Consider the following 17530-nt stretch of genomic DNA (forward strand, 5'->3'; position numbering starts at 1 on the left):
ATTCACTAGGATTCAGCAAAACGCATTGATTACATATTAAGTGGAGCCCATAAGCCCCATCCCTTCGTTATAATGAGCCATTAGTGTGTCACACTCTCTTGAGGAGTTCTCCTTTACAAGGGCACTGCGTGAAATAACAGCTAATTCACGCTGGACACACAAGCACCACACACTCCGCACGTGTAATGAAGTGCTCTGCTAACACTGACTAGCATAGCGCGGAGATTCCAGAACTTTCCGAGCCCAAAGTTCACTTGAGTAAGCTAAATTCCGCTTTTCCCTCACCAGCTCATTACGTGTTCAAATGTGGAATTAAAAACTGACAGACATGTTGTCAAAACAACTGCGTGTGCAGCGTAACTACCGAAGCGTAGCTAACAACTGCCGTGCTCATCTGACAGCTTCGAGTGTCAGCGAAAAGTCTGTAATAATCAGGCAGTCACATTTGTCACGAACCGCTCCAACAACCCAGCAGTGGGTCTCATGATTGATCCGTTTTCTATCGCTCGATTCTGCCAGTACTCTGAGTCGGATACATCCGTGATTCCGTGGCTGACTTTTCTCAATGCTCCGCTTTGTCGAACCCCTGAAAATTTATTTCAGATTAACTCTGTCAACTGCGCACAGCTACTTTCAGATTACCTTCCATTAGGTTTACAGTACGGGATGAGGAAAATTAAGCTGTCAAGGGAGCCTGTTCATGAATACTGCGCTAAAAGGAACCATAGCAGCTAACGTGACCTACAAGGTATTATTATTCACATCAGCTGCTGATTGACGGACCCTAAATCCAAAGGGTGAAGGCTCTGGGTCAATTGTAGTAGCTTGCTCCCTAGTAGGCCTATCTGTTGTTGTGACTTCATTGGCTCTTCGTAGGCTTATAGCAGGAGTGTCCAATCTAATCTGAAAAGGGCTGGTGAGGGTGCAGGTTTTTGTTTCAGCCCGGCACACACCACACAGGCCCTCTTTAAATAAGATTGGACACCCCTGGCTTATACAAGCCTTGAACACACAAGCTGTGGGTTTAAACTGCTGGGGCATAGACTGCACATCCCAATGTGCATCGGCGCTGGTCATGCCGCATTCCAAAAAAAAAAAGAAAAGAAATGACTGAAGACACTCACGTTTTGGAGCTGCCCGAAAGTGTCCACCTGCCTACCAGCTTGTTCAGGTGTGTAAATAACACTCACAATGCATAGTAATTGGAGCCATTGCAGGATGTAGTAAAGACTCAGTGAAGCACCGACAGGAATCCAACAGTAGGGGGATCCCCTGAGCGCACCCACAGGCTGTATGGAAAACCTGGACTGGCACGCTCAGCTCCTCACTGGCCCTGCTATTAGGTCCACGTTTAACATCTGGATGAGTGCTTCCCTGAGTTACAGGCAATTTAGTGGTCCTTTATGACTATGAAACCCTCAGTGGTTCTGCTTGCATGTTCAGTGTGTATATTGCTTGTGAATAGTCTTCATTAAAATGTTTAAAAGAAAGCTTTTTCCATTAATTTTTCATGAATTTCCATGAATTTCCAAGCCAAGAGTTTAGGGCCGTGTTACTTAATTCAACAAGAACGTTATATTATCCTTTGTAATATTACTAACTGTAATATTAGTAACTGGTTATTAAAAATACGGAATTACTTGAGGTTTCTAAACATGCTAAAACTTAACAGATGCAATGCCATCAGGACCACAAAATGTTTAAGGCTCACTGTTTTCAGTTTCTACCAATTTTCACCAAATATTACCCAGATGTTTTTTTAAAAGGAGCTGATTGGTTTAAACCGATTGAACGTTTTGACCTATAAAGAGCAGACTTACTCCGAGCGCCGCCATGTGTTTCCCGCGGAGGAACCGGCTCCCACGTCTCTTCTCAGCGGCGTGTGGGCCGTTAGCTCTGCATCATGGGCGGGGCCGTCGGCATGCGGCTGGAGGGGAGGAACCGGGAGGGAGGTTAGCGTTAGCTCCTGCTTCGCCGAACCGACGGGCGGCGCTACGGCTGGCTACACGCTAGTGAGGACGCCCGAGGACGACGAAGCTAAACAGACGCTTTGCTTTCGGTCCTGGGCTCGAGTCGGCTCATTTAAAAGGCCGCTATAGTCGTGCGCACACACATTCTGCTTTCACCTTTCAGCCAAAGATAGAAATAATTGTTTCATGAATTCAGCCCTGTCACCATACACATACATACACACACACATATTCAGGACTAAATACTCTGGAATATGCCGGAACTCAGAGTCTCAACCCGCATATTCAACACAAGCGTCACAATTGTTTCTCCGACTGTTCGCTGCAAAATTTGCTTCAGGTTCATGCCCTAATTCAGTATAAAAAGTCTGTCATTTTCATTGATCAGTCTTTTGTTCAGGACTTGATGGGGCTTCCATCTGCTGTTTTATAAAACAGTACGTTCAGGTTAATTCATTTTTTTGTTTTTTAGATGCGATAGCCTACAAATGATAATGTTAAGAATAATTTCAGTTTTTTTTTTTTTCTTTTTTTTTCTGTTCTCGAAAATAGAAAACATATTCCACTGGTATTTCCATTTTTCTTGTAATGCAAAAACAACATGAACACGCACACATATACACCTCAAGGGCACAGCATCCCAACTCCCAACTCAAGTCTTACTGTTTGGCCTCGTCTCAAAGCGGTTTTGAGAATATGGCTCTAATGCACTTGGAGGACTGCAATCTTGCATAAAATATAGGCCTCTCTCTCTCTCTCTATATATATATATATATATATATATATATACACATTTCTGGTTTATTTGGAGAGAAGCTGCTGTGATGAGACAGGGAGTTATTAATGAAGTGGTTGAAAGTGCATTAGACAAAAATAAAAAAAACAAAAGTAGAAACAATAAAAAAAAAACTAAATTAAATCAATAATAATAATCAGAAATAAAACAATCAATACAAGGCCAATCTGTATCATGGCAGCCAACTGCCAGAGTTGAAGGGGGGGTTGCCCCCTTCCCCACCCTCAGAAGGTTCTGGAAGAAGCTCCTTCAGGCCTGGGGAGGAATGTGTCTCACAGGACATCACAAAGACCCTGGAGTGAGGGCTGAATGAGTCCCATGATAGAGATTACCATGGAGATGGATGGACCTGGAGAAAAAGAAGGGGTTCCCCTCCCCATCCCCCCCAGGCCAAATTTCACAGTCCTTTTCACAGAATGCTGACTCAACAAAGCCCTGAGATAAGCTTCTTGCAAAAAAAAAACGCATGCAAATCTCTCAGGAGAAACCCGGGCTTTTTCATAATCGCCACAGAACGCTGCCTCAACACGGTGCGCTGTTAGCATTAGCATAATGCGGTCCCATCCTCTATCCTGACCCGGCCTTCGGAGAGCGGTACAGCGGCTGCACTTGACGTCCGTGATCTTACGCCTCTCCCTGCTGCCAACGGTTGGGCTTAATGACACAATTCAGAGCTGAAGTATGCCCTCAATTAAGAGCAGAAGTAGGCCTCATATGGGATTTCTTCACCTGTAATCAGATTAGTGCACTTATCTATCAGGTTAAACTTATCTGTGTCTGCCAAGCCACAAATGACCCGACACAAATGTAGGGGTGTCCGAGTGTGTGTGTGTGTGTGTGTGTGTGTGTTTGTGTGTGTGAGCGTCTGAGCGTGAAAAAATAATTATGCGGCCTATGAACAGGGTTTGAATTCACACACTTGCCTCACTGAACAGTATAGGGGTAGATTTGTACCCAGAAGGTCAGATAACGTCTAAACATTTTAACTGTGCAAGGCACGGTGGAGAGGGATATCCACTAAAAACATACTTTCAGCAGAGTGAGCTAATGCGAACACAAATGACACTGGCATATATTTCCACTTGTTACCCCCTTACGCTGAACGGAAAGTGAAAGGAAATCACGTCATTGGTCTAAATTCAATCTGCCTCCGACACGGCAACCCGTCACATGCGATTTTCTACTACAGACTGTAACCAGGTCCCATCGGCAGCTTAAGAGCACACACTCACTCAAAAACAGAACGACAGCAAACAGCCCAATGTGTGTGACAGAACCAGCAAATCCGACTGATGGATCATTACAGCATCACCATTACTGACCTGAAATGCTCTTGTCACTGATTACCGTTCAAAAAAAAAAGTCAGTTTGCTTACAGAATGAAAAGACAGTTATCTACAAGTAAAAATCTTGTTTTTATTTTATCACAGACTGGGGTAAGTCTGGGTCAATTCAACATACTTTTGGACTATGTCGTCACAGATTTTGAGATTTGGCATGCTGGTTTGGTCTTACAAGAAACCATTGGAACCAAAATGACACTAATTCTCAGATTGTTAATCTGTGAGATATAGGTTATAGGTTTATATATATATATATATATATATATAGACAGGTGACGAATTTAGGGAAAAACCAACATAAAATGTTAGTATGTTGGTTAGTAATCTTAGTAAGGCACTGAGCCACCACAAGCTGCCAGAACAGATTTAATGCACCTTGGCATAGATTTGACTAGTCACTGGAACTCTGCTGGAGAGATGGAACACCATTCTTCCAAAAGATATTCCCTCATTTGTTGTTTTGATGATGTTGGGGGAAAGCGGTGTCTAACACATTGGTCACAACTATCTCCCATAGGTGTTCAATTGGGTTAAGATCTGGTGACTGTGAAGACCATAGCATATGATTCACATCATTTTCATACTCATCAAACCATTCAGTGACCCCTTGTGCCCTTTGGATGGGGGCATTGTCATCCTGGAAGAGACCACTCCCATCAGGATAGAAATGTTTCAACACAGAATAAAGGTGATAACTTAACTTGTATTGATTTGCAGTGACCCTTCCCTCTAAGAGGATAAGTGGACCCAAACTACGCCAGGAAAATGCCCCCCACAGCATAACAGAGCCACCAGACCCACTCACTGAAGAGGTCAAGAATTCAAGAGTGTACCATTCTCTTGATGTACGCCACATATTCTCGACAAGTGGCAGAGTGCATTTCTGACCCTTACAGTGAGGGGATCTAGTGGCTCTGTTATGCTGTGGGGGGGTTGTTAGGCTGTTTGTAATGAGGGGTTTATGCACAGCAACCCTACTAAAATGTCCCTCTTGTAGTTGTCAACAGATAGGCTAGTTCTTGCTGACACAAACTGGTCATGTCCTCCATTGACATTCTCGGTAACCTGAGGAAGAGTTGATCTTCTGTTTTTCCTTACATATTGCACGAATGCACGAGCATCACGATAATGTGTGCTTTTGACCACAATTTCTGACCCTATTTACTGATGTCTTTCCCATAAATGCAGATGTCACTTTAGTCACTGTTCCTACTGAAACACTAGCCAGTTGAGCAGTCTTTGTGACTAAACCTCCTCTCATTCATGACCCAATAATGCATCCTCTTTCAAAGTCACCATCTTTTCCTTTTGCCAAAATCAAGGTCAACTGGGCCTGTTCAGCACTTTCATCATGCCAGAGCATGACAGGATGTTAATTGCGTACTTTTATCATGCAGTACATCTGTATGGAAGCATCTGCATTCATTATGTTTCTCCACTCAGGTTTTTCCCTTTCATTTGTCACCTATCTGTGTGTGTGTGTGTGTGTGTGTGTGTATCAAATTTTCCAGATTACAAGTTTTATGATCTCCCTGTGCTTTGGTTTTCTAGGCCTAGTGGGTATTCTCCAGGGTACATCTCAGAACCCCTTTCTCTCTCCTAATTTGTGTCGCTTGTTTCTGTTGAGTGGCAATTTTTCATTAGTTCCTTGTGGTTTTTGTTTGGAGGAACATAATAGACACTGCTTCTTTGTCACATCAAGAAGGACCCAAAAGGTAGCGCAATGTAATTTTGCTTCTGCCTGATGCTGTCTGTTAACACTTATCATTAGCTACTGTTAAACAACTGTAAGGGACTTGTGATGCAATGCCACTTCAGATAGGTAATGATATCTGGGCAATGAATCAAAAACCCAAGACTAAATTTTCTGGAGGTGTTGACATTTTAACCTCATTTTGGTGAAAATTTGATCCATTTTGAAATATAGTTTTTCCCAGATCAACTTTCAAGATTGTCACTCATAACTGTTATCTTTACCTTTTGGGTCAACATATACAAGAGACAGAGCCGGAAAACACTTAAAATCATATAAGAATAATTTCTCTATGACGTATGGGAATGAAGATACAGCAAGTCAAATTCAAGGAGTTGCGCTAATTAGCCCAAACTTTGTTAACCCATATCTCCAAGATTTATGACCTGAGACCAGTGTAGTTTTATGGTTCCAGGGGTTTCTTATAAGACCAAATGCCAAATCTCATAAAAATCAGTGACAATGCAGTCCAAAAGTCAGTGCGTTTACATGCACAGTTGAAATCAATAATAGCAGCTCGATTTGGCCAAAGATGAGATTTAATTGGATTATTGTCGTTGCCCCAATATACATGACTCGGAAAGAATCGATTTATTGACCGGAGGTGTGTCTGACGAAGGCTACTTATAAATCCTGCTTCCTCCAATTTTGTCGCAACTTTTTTGAATAGTTCGCCATTCCACGTTTTTCTTCCATCCATGTATTGTAGGATATTTAACTCCTTTAGTTGCGATTGCATGAAGTTGGTCTCCTCGTCCGTCCAGAAATGTTTTTTTCTCGCTATGATACTAGGGAGGGCACAACGGAGCTTTATGTCGCCAGCAGTGTATGCGCGTGAGCTCGACAATGCATTTCTCACAGAAAAGGTCGTTTCTCACCTTTTTTTTTTTTAGTTCATTAAAGTAGTGATAGAAGTGATAATAATTAAGTGGTACTGTGCTGTTAGCCTTTATTGATCACCGTACAAGGTTCATGTGAAGTAGCTAGCATGATCGGACAGCACTGACCCATAAAAATGTAGCCTACTTTGAATGGTCGGCTACTTGCGCAATCGAACGGTAAAAGTGAAAAACATTCGATTATAGTCAGCGGCACCAAAATTTTCTGTCACACCCTCAATAAACGGCAAAAGTCCCAGTAGAAGATCTAATTAAATCTTTTAAAGTTATATATTTTCTCAAACGTTATCGATTCCGCTTGGCCACAGTAGTTGCTATGCAAATTACGGAACATACACAGAATGCCTAGACCAATTTTTGGTCTATTGAAGCGCATACATGCCGTAGTAAATCGACTCCCAACCGCATTATCTATGTATGTTAGTCCGACTTTGAAAAATTTGAATTAGTTAGATTTCAGTCGGACTACAATGTTTCCATGATTTTCAAAAGTCCAATTTTAGTCGGACTAATACAATAAATCGACTTTTTCAAGTATCATGTAAACCTACTGAGTGTATTGAATTGACCCAGGATTTGCATCCTGACATGGATGGTCCGCACCATTATTGGATCACCCTACAGTCTACTCAGTAGTGTGGTTAAAGAGTTACCACATGTGTAGTTCTGCTTGCAGTAAATCACAATAACAATGCTGCACCTTTGATGTTTGGTGAACAGAAGCTTCAAAGAGCAAGAAATGGCAAATACCACCACAAAAAAGGCTAAAATCTACATATGAAAAAACCCGAAATGACTGCTATGAACTCAAAAGGAATCAGACTTAAATCATTGGCTCTTCCCTTCAGAGGTACTAGAGACTAGTCTGGAGATAGACTGTGTGAAAATGGTACTAGAAACATCAGAGTAAAAAAGAGGTTTTGACAAGTGCAAGATTAGCCAATGAGGAGGAGGCTCCCTGTTTCTTTGACTTAACCATGGGTATCACCATAGATTCTTTGGGCCCTCCAAGCATTCAGTTCCAGCTTTTGTTAAAAAAGAGTTCTGCCTCCAGTGAAACCCAGACTTTCCAATCTGATGCATCTTCCAAAAATTCCATAAAGGGTGTGACAAAGGACAATGCTGTGTTGCAAATGGACATTCCAGAAATTCCTGTTTATAACCAGATCCTCCGGTAGTCAAGAGTCAAGGAGGGGTAGGGATTGGATCTGGGTGGGGCGAGGGTAGAGTACAGTGGTTAAGGAAGTGAACTAGGATTCCCAGGTGGGGCACTGTAAACTGCACCCTCGAGCACAGTACTTAATGGTACCAAATGTCTTCAGGAAATATCCAGCTGTATAAATTAACTGTATGTAAAGAATGTAAGCTGTGTAAGTCAGTCTGGATAAGCTGCCAAATGCCTCTATATAATTTATACAGGGAGCCTGCAGAATCCAAGCCATCAGGCTGTTTGAGATGAAAACAGGCTGTTTTGTAGTCTTGCATGCAGTGTCCCTGCTGAAGTGATCTCCCCGCTCCACCCTCCCATCTTATCGCCGCTCCGCCCTCCCATCCCCCCGACACACACACACACACACACACACATACGGATTCCCACACAGCCTGTTCGGGAACACAGAGAGCAGACACACACAGAACATAAATACGGGTCTCTAATCAAAAGAACATGCGCCAAAACAAAACAGTCGCACACAGGCAAACCATTTCTGTAATGTAGGAATAAACCGCTCTGCAAGTGAAGAGAACGGCAGCAGAGTTAGCAGAATGATCTCCGACGATTTCCACTTGTCCCGAACATCACATTCAATATTCGTCTTACTTGTAGCCTACATCCAGGAAAACTCGCACAGGCCACATTTTGCGCAATTCCGACAATTCACTCAGCATTATTTTTTCTTTACCAAGACCAGGGTGAAGATATAAGGTGTCTATTTTCCTTAGAAGCCCATTTACTTGGAAATTCCTTCCGTGGGAGGACCTGATGTGTTTCTATAGTCTCGGACACGACTCGGTTCTGCACATGCTCAGTAACACCGGCCCTGCCCGTGGATCGTAGCGTCGGCGCCGGCTGCCCAAGCTCAGAACAGAAACTTGCATGTACAGGTCTGTTCAGAGAGCTGCTTCCTGCCAAGTCAGCGCACCTGGCCTGCTTTTCACCATAACAGACACCCAATCAGCCCGTGTACTGTTTATGGAGAAACAACGCTGTGGCTTTCTTGTTGCTCATTCTCTCTGACAGCCCTTTCATTTGTTTTTGTTATTTGCTCTGGAGTTTTGCCAGCGTGTGGTTATCTCCTCAAGTGTACCAACATGAAAAAGCCCATGGGTTTCATGTCAGATGGCAAATGAACCACAGACAATAGAGGATGGGGGATTTTAAAAGAAGATATGGTGGACCGTTTGTATTGGAGTCCACTGAATGGAAATGGGAGGGGGGATTCTCACAATATCTCCATACATTTTGATTCCCCTTCTGGGAACTGAATCCAGGATTTGCCTTCAACAAATTCATATATTCACCAATAATTATTAATATCATCTTTTAACATATTATCCCCCATAGAACATTTGGTACGCTCTCATTTCATGTTGCTTTTGAAGTTTTTCCCCCCTCTCTTCAGACACTGGTTGATTTTGCAGATCCCTCAGATTTTCAACAATCCATATGAATAATATGATAAATATGGTTAAAAAAAGATGTTTCTTTTAAAAGATGGCGGTAATCTACAGGAATTTTACAGGTATCTAAACGGTTAAACTTTGTATCAGTACCTCACCAATTTAAACCAATCACTTCACTGTAGAGAATAAAACCTGTTGATATGAAGGTACGTAGCTGACTGTAGCTCTCCCATTATGGGATGCATGAAACCTCACTGAGTTAGTATAATGCACTAGTTAATGCATCTCAAATAATGCATTTGATCCAATTCCGGATTTAATATGGCCACGTCATCAAGGTAGCAATTCCCTGGCATGACCCTGCCAGCTTCCCTATTATCCCCTCTGTAACCCTTCAAAGAGTAGGTTTTTTTTTTTTACATTCCGAGTCAGTGCTATAGATCTCCGGTGCTATAGAACTCCATTGCTTTCAATGCCACATTCCAGATACCTCGAAAACTACAAACGTACAAACTTCTGACCAGGAAAGATGCACTTGAATGGCCCATTAACTCGGAATTAGAAGTCAGAAAGTCAGGTATTATTCCACAATTCCAAGTAGGAGGAAACTCTTTGGGCAGCAGTGTAGTGTACGTAGAAGCTGGTCTTTTAACCTAAAGGTCAGAGGTTCAATACCTGGTTTTGACACTGCTATTGTACCCTTGAGCAAGGTACTTAACCTGCATTGCTACAGTATATATCCAGCCATGCAAATGGTATGTAAAAAGTTGTGTAAGTTGCTCTGGATAAGAGCATCCGCTAAATGCCTGTAATGCAATGAAACTGAAGTCATTCAAAAAAAGGCTTGAATGTCAGAATACATAAACAGGCAACAACAATTAATTCCTAAATATGTTTTTTTTTTTAAATCTATTTAACTGTTCCCAAAGAACAGCATATTTTACAGTAGTTATATTTTACTACTTACAAGTAGCTCTGAAGCTTTGGTGGTCAGAAAGTGTCAGAGCTAATGACAAGGTAATGCTCCGAGCTCCCAAGTCGGAGCTGTAAGCTGCCTAGTTCATAAGGAACGCAGCACAATTACAAAGTGATTGTTGCATCAGCATTAGAATGTCCAGTTAAGAACATTCTAATCACATATTTGTGATCTTGCACCTTAAAGGGTTCATTATGTCCTCTCCCTCACCCTTAACGAGGCCAAAGACAGCTGCTCCTCCTCTGACGGACAGCTCTCGCTGGCCCGCCTCCACAAAGACCGTGCTGTTCCAGGGTGCTGGGCTCTCTAGGTTTGGAGCCCGGGACAGGGGGCCGGCCTGTGCAGCTCACTGCTGAAGAGGCAGCGAGAGGGACTGGCCTTGCACAGAGCCAGCTTGTTGGGAGTTCATACGGACACAAGGACATGCACGTGCAAACACACACACTCACACATACACACACAAATAATATAAAGCACAATCATTCATCGAATAATACATTCACACAAGCCAGAACAAAAGCATACACACACCCGCACAAGCATGTACACATAAAATATCACTCATACACATACACCCAAGACAGACAGTCACAAACACACAGCAGAGCCTGACATATTTATAGCCAGAGCAGAAAGTGCTTACCCTTGTAAAGCACCTGTGATTGCCCCGTGGAAGGGCACCAACATGACAGAATTAATCATGTATAAAGAGGCACTCAAAGGCGCCTTGCAGATCTTTCAAAGGCTGAAATCTATCACTAAGCAACTGTTGATCTTAACAAAACATCAGCCATATGTGCAAATAGAGATTCATTATTTACCACAAACTCACCAGGTTTAAATACACAAATGAGCAAGATAAATGTCATGTCCGGTGTGTGAGAGCAGAGGTCTACACTGTATTGCCCATTCAAAATTCAAAGCTTTAGGCTAACTGTTTGTGGTAACAGGTCAATAGAACCAATGAAAAGACAGTCATCAAATACAACTGTTGCAACTGATGAGAGTGTCTGTAACATCAGAACCACTCGACAGATCTCAAACTGCATGTAAGAGCACATCAAACTGGAAAAAAAACTGTCACGGACAGAATTGTAGAATTTAGCCTACCTTTAGTGAGGGAATTCACACTTTGGAACAGAATCAACTTTAAACAAATAGGCTAACTGTATTTTTGGATTTAGCCAATAATCACAGTGAAAGCGATGTAAGATCAGAGCATGCATGTAAAAATGATAAATGTGGTTATATAGCGGTTGTTTGTAAGAGCTCAGTGATTGGCTCATAAGAGCAATACAAACGTTGCCAAAAAAAAAAACCACACACTTATCAGACTCAGTAGTTATCCTGTTATCTAGTTAAGTGCTCCAGTAATGTTACATCAATACTAACTGGTCTGAGAATGTTATTAGCCTGATCTGGCAATAGTGCTCAAAATAATCCGATTCTCCAACGCTGTAAAACACTCTGAATAAGAGTAGGCCTATCCGCTAAATTAAAGTAATCTAAATAAATTGTCAGGGCAGTAAGGATTGAGTAAAATGTTTTCTGAATCCCGCGGTTTCAACAGCCAACACCCTCGTTTAGCCTAAGATTCAACACTTTGGATACCAAACACAAATGTATCAACAGTTTTTACACTTGTTTAATTTGGCATTTCTATTAAAAATATACAAATTATCAATTAAATCAAATAAATATATTTTATGTGTTGGATAAGCGAGAAGTCCTAACTGTTGACACACGTGTTCGGTATTCAGAGTGCTGAATGTTTAAAGAGGGCGTCAGCCGTTACAACTGCTGGATTCAGAACAAACATAAACAAGTTTTACACACTCCTCGCTTTCCTGACAGAATGCAATGTAATGCACTTGAGGAATTACACAAAAATGGGCTTGCTGTAAATACTACCAACGGCTGGCAAATTAGAAAGGGAGTCGACAAAATGCCAGAACTGGTTTGGCCTCTGTTCACATCAAAGCAATGCTGCAAATTTAGAGGGAGAACGGCAGCCTTTTTGTTGAAAGCGGTGCAGAGTGAAAGAGGGCATTTTAATCCACTATGAATAAACGGGGATTACCACCTAGCAACATCACCCAAATATGAATGCAAAGCAGAAATATAAGCAACAGTTTCACCTGAATCTTAAATCTTAGAAAGTGGGATTAGCCAGAGAGCACTGCAGAGTGTGGTCACTCACCACTTTAAGTGGGTCAGTCTGCTTTTATCAGAAGCTTTAGCCAGCTGGACCCAAATGCCCCATTTCACCATTTTCACAGGTGAATACTTTAAATCTAATTTCCTCCCTTTATCTTCCCAATCTGGAGAGGGAGCCATCTGATACTGTATTCACACCCACACACCAGGGGCACCGTCACTGAAGGGTGTGCACTTCCCCAGCAGGGCGTGTTCATTTTACACCATGCAGGCCACGCAGAATCCTAGTCCCTCACTGATGACAAGACGCACAGCTTTTTCGGTGCACCATTCAAAACCATTAAATAAAATAGGGAAGCAAACCTGAACTTCAATCCTGCCTACCTGATCTGCAGAAGCACTGAAATGCATGAGTCCGCCCTGCGATGCAGAAAATGTGCTCAGATATGCCACAGTTACACTCACACGCCCTGCGATGCAGTGTGATCAGATATGCCACAGTCACAGTCACACGCCCTGCGATGCAGACAGCGTGCTCAGATATGCCAGTCACACGCCCTGCGATGCAGACAGCGTGCTCAGATATGCCACAGTCACACACCCTGCGATGCAGACAGTGTGCTCAGATATGCCACAGATCACACACCCTGCAATGCAGACAGTGTGCTCAGATATGCCACAGTCACACACCCTGCGATGCACAGCGTGCTCAGATACGCCCTGCGATGCAGCGTGCTCAGATACGCCACAGTCACACGCCCTGCAGCAGCGCAGGCCTCATCCTGACTGAGCCTTTAGCCTGGGCTCCCGCGGCCACAGCAAAGCCACAGACACCGAACGCAAAGCCGCCAGATCTCCCGCTATTGCACAAGCTGGAAGAGACTCCCAAACAAAGAGGAGGACAGTGTGGTGTGTGACGATCAGAAAGGCAAAGAACAGAGCTTCTGGTTTTTTTAATTATATTGAACCACTCTCTCCCTTAAGCCGCGTTTCCACCGCAGGAACTATACCCCGGAACTAGGAACCTTTTGAGGAACTCAGTGCGTTTCCACCGCAGGAACTAGGGTCTAAATGTAGTTCTGGGGGCTTTGTTTTACCCCCCAAAACGTTCCTGCTCGGGGGGTAGTACTTTCCGAAAGTACAGGAACCTTTTGGGTGGAGCTTGCAGCGCTGAACATTTCTGATTGGTCGAGTACTCGTAGCATTTGTGTTGTATTTATTTTCCGCCATTACCCGCCATGTTTGAAAATATGCAGCGGCAAACCAATTTATTTTCATAATAACTTCAAATCAAACTTGTATGTTATGCGGCGCAGTAGCCTACTTTTGGTTATAGCCTGACAACGTCTTGGAATTATAACGTGTGCTCTTCTGTTCTTTTCTTGCTTTAGTATTCGTTTTATGAAATGCTAAGCATTCGTGCTGGGACAGCATATTACGTAGGCTACCAAAACATTCAAACGGATTAATTCGGTTGCTGAATATTTTCTTCCGGATTTTCTTTGTTAGCCCGTTGTAATTGACTCAAAACGTTTGATACAGTTATGTGAGGTATGCGGTAGTTCTGCATAATTAACATTGGTGATACAGTACAAGCAAACTGGAAATCACCTTCCGCACTTTTTATCCGGGTAAAATAACAGGTTAATTCTAGTAATCTTCCCTTTAGCTTTTTCAGACTGCCGTAATTTTACTAAATTTTACTGCCATTTTTCAATTCCACGAAAAGACCAGGAAGATTATGGACTCATTTATGGTGCATGGTTCGCATCTGGAGGGCACACTTCGCTGCTCGGCTAGCAGTAACTTCGAAGGAAAGCAAACGGTGGCAGTACCACTACTAATTTACATTTTCACGCAAGTCCGAGTTTTCGTTCTATTCTTGTCATTTTGCGATTAACCTATATGGAATTGACGACGAGAAAGTAATAAAACAGCAAATTGTTTACAACGTGTGCATGTTTTCTGCTGTTAATGAATGTGTTTGAGAGGATATATGAAAATCAATAAATACAAAAGTAACCATATATAGTCATTGTTGGTAACCCGTTGTATATAAGTGGAATAAAACCCTCCGGGCTGTCCCGGTTATTAGAAAATAATGTAGGCTACTTCGGTGGTAGTATGGGGGTACAGAAGAAATCATATGACAGATGGACCGACGACAACGTCAGTGGGCTAATTTGCCTAATCTTCGCGGTACTTTAGACCCCGGTGGAAACGCAGACAACCATTGGCTGCAGGAACCTTTTAGTTCCTGGTAGAGTAGTTCCTGGGACTGAAAGTTCCGGGTAATTTTGGTGGAAACGCGGCTTTATTTAGCAGATCTTTAGGCATGAGCCTTGTAGGAGGGACTTATTTGATCATACCTTTGCTTTTCACAAGTTCTAGTAGCATTTGCTTACCACATAAACTGCACTTTTATGAAAGTAATTTGGCTAAACATAGGCTACATCAAAAGATAAAATTGTAAATTGTTTGATTCCCCCCCCCCCCGTTTTCCATTTCTGAATTTTCTGACTCCAGGAAAGCACATAACCAGCAATGGCAGAATCCCAAAATAGGAGGAGCCATCACATGCTCACCAATTTGAACCAATTGTTGCATTTAGAGCTCCTTGTTCCAACTGGTTTCAAACAAGACGGACAGGTCACTGCAGCTCCACTTATCCTGGGATTCAAAAAATCTCAGTCTTGCAAATGGCACCTCCACCACACGGCACATTGAGCCATCGCAGGCACTGGCATTGGTGATCACCAGGACGAAGACCTGGCATTTTGGAGGAGTGTTCTCTGGTCAGATGAAACAAAAATGGAACTGTTTGGCCATAATGATCAGCGCTATGTACAGAGGAAAAAGGGTGAGACTTTTAATCCGAAGAACATCATCCAAACTGGGAAGCATGGCGGTGGCAGCATCATGTCGTGGGGGTGTTTTGCTGGAAAAGGGACTGGTGTACTTCAGAAAACAGGTGGCATCACGAGGAAGGAGGATTATCTAGAAATACTGAAGCAACACCTCAAGACATCAGTTAGAAAGTTAAAACTTTGTCGCAACTTGGTCTTCCAGCAGGACGATGATCCTAAGCATAGGCTACCTTCAAAGTAACAAAATGGCTTAAAGACAACAAAGTGAAAGTATTTGAGTGGCCATCACAAAGCCCTGACCAGAATCCCATTGAAAATTTGTAGACTGAACTGGAAAAGCATGTCCGAGCAAGCAGGCCCACAAACCTGATTGAGTTACACCACTTCTGTCAGGAGGAATGGAAAATTCTGACAAAGTATTGCGAGAAGCTTGTGGAAGGCTACCCCAAGCGACTGATTCAAGTTAAGAAATTAAAAGGCAATGCCACCAAATACTAACAAAGTGTTTGTAAGCATTTGACCCACTGAAAATCTGATATAGTAGGCCTAGATAAAATGAGAAATAAATCTGTCTCTTAGCTATTATTTTGAAATGACCTCTTATGGAAATAAAGTAGATACCCTAATTTACTTAACACAGAATATGTATGGTAACATGAAATGTGTGGAGTTGTGAAATTGAGCTTGAATATCTTTAGCCCAGGTGTATGTAAACCTTTGGCCTCAACTGTATATGAATATCTATGGTTACCCTGCTGATCACAGGTCTCACCAGAGGCAGATTAGAATGCCAGCAAAGGGCTGATTCATTCAATCAGTATGTCGCCCTGCATCTACAAAACCATTAACTGGCTCAACTCGGCACGTGTCTGGAGAGTCATTTCTACCTCTGCATGCGCAATTATACTTTCATAGCCTCAGCTAAAAAGGCAAGAGAGAGACAATAAAAAAGTTGGACGCAAGTTAAGGCTCCTAAACTACTGGGAGCAGGAGAGGCCGCAGATACGGCAGGGCTGAGCCAAGGCTAGCGTTCAGAGCTACGCAAACCAGGAAACAGGGACAGCTGGCGACACGCACCGCCCTTATCTTTCACAGCAACGACAAAGGCTGGCAGATTAGCGGCTCTGGCGCTCCCAGCGATCAGCCAGACGTCTAAACACAAAACGCAGATAACGGAGGGAAGAAAAAGTAAAAAAAAAAACTAGGATGATTTCTCAAAAACGTAGGTCCACACAAACAAAACAAGCAAATAGTAAACATGTTGTCCCCCACCAATGGCCTCCGTTTTCATTGCGTTGGGCACAATTACTTGACACCTAGCACTGGCAGTATGAGTACAGTTAAGCTTTTAATGGACAAACAGTCAACTAATTTGAAGCAGCTGGCTAAAATTGCATTGCTCTGAAAAATGTGGAACAGCGGCATCAACCTGTTGAATGACATGCAGGAGATTACAGAGCACTGCAGCTAGTCACTTCGTCATATTGGGAGCTACAATTCAATTGCTAAAAAAAAACTACAATCGAATTGTGAAGAAAAAAACAAGCAAATGGAACATCCACCTACCTAGTAGTAGCCCAAGTTACTTCATATCTGTAGGCTAAATGGCAGATACTTACGGGGGGTGGGAGCATCCTCCCACAATTTTTACAATTGTGACAACTAATGCATCATTCTGAAACATTCTGAGAAGTAATGTGCTCTTTTTATATTTAAAAAATAATGCTTTCATAATCATCAGAACAGGCACATTAGTCAGGCAATTCAGTTCACGTATGCCCCAGTTCATTACAAATTAACTGATCTTCCTTAAAGATGCTTTTATCATTGAAGCAATAATAATTGGGCTTATACTGCATTATCAGTTAAAACAAAGCAATTACTGTAAAACAGTAATCAAAATTATATGTGTGACAAATAGCCTAACTGTCAGCTAAAGTTTCATAATAGTCACAGCCCTACTTGGGGAATGAATGTGTGAATGAATTGGAGACTATATTGTCCTTGGGGTATGGTATGGTATGAATTTACGAGTGAATGATGGAGCACAAGGAGCACATCAAGGCAACATCACGGTCCTGCAGAGTCCTTCTGTACAACATCAGAAGGATTCGACCATACCTGACGACGCACTCCACCCAGCTGCT

General features: G+C 42.5%; 1 protein-coding gene across 1 annotated transcript in view; it reads right to left on the bottom strand.

Moving 5' to 3' along the window:
• Window positions 1–17530, bottom strand: part of LOC135259494 (polycomb group RING finger protein 3) — a 60114-nt gene that overhangs the window by 24843 nt on the left and 17741 nt on the right. The window contains exon 2 of the mRNA XM_064343970.1: window positions 1821–1927. Within this exon, the coding sequence (XP_064200040.1) occupies window positions 1821–1835 (15 nt within the window). The 5' untranslated portion in view covers window positions 1836–1927. The remainder of the gene's footprint in view (window positions 1–1820; window positions 1928–17530) is intronic.

This window comes from Anguilla rostrata, chromosome 7, assembly GCF_018555375.3.
Source record: "Anguilla rostrata isolate EN2019 chromosome 7, ASM1855537v3, whole genome shotgun sequence".
In the NCBI taxonomy this organism is placed as follows: Eukaryota; Metazoa; Chordata; class Actinopteri; order Anguilliformes; family Anguillidae; genus Anguilla; species Anguilla rostrata.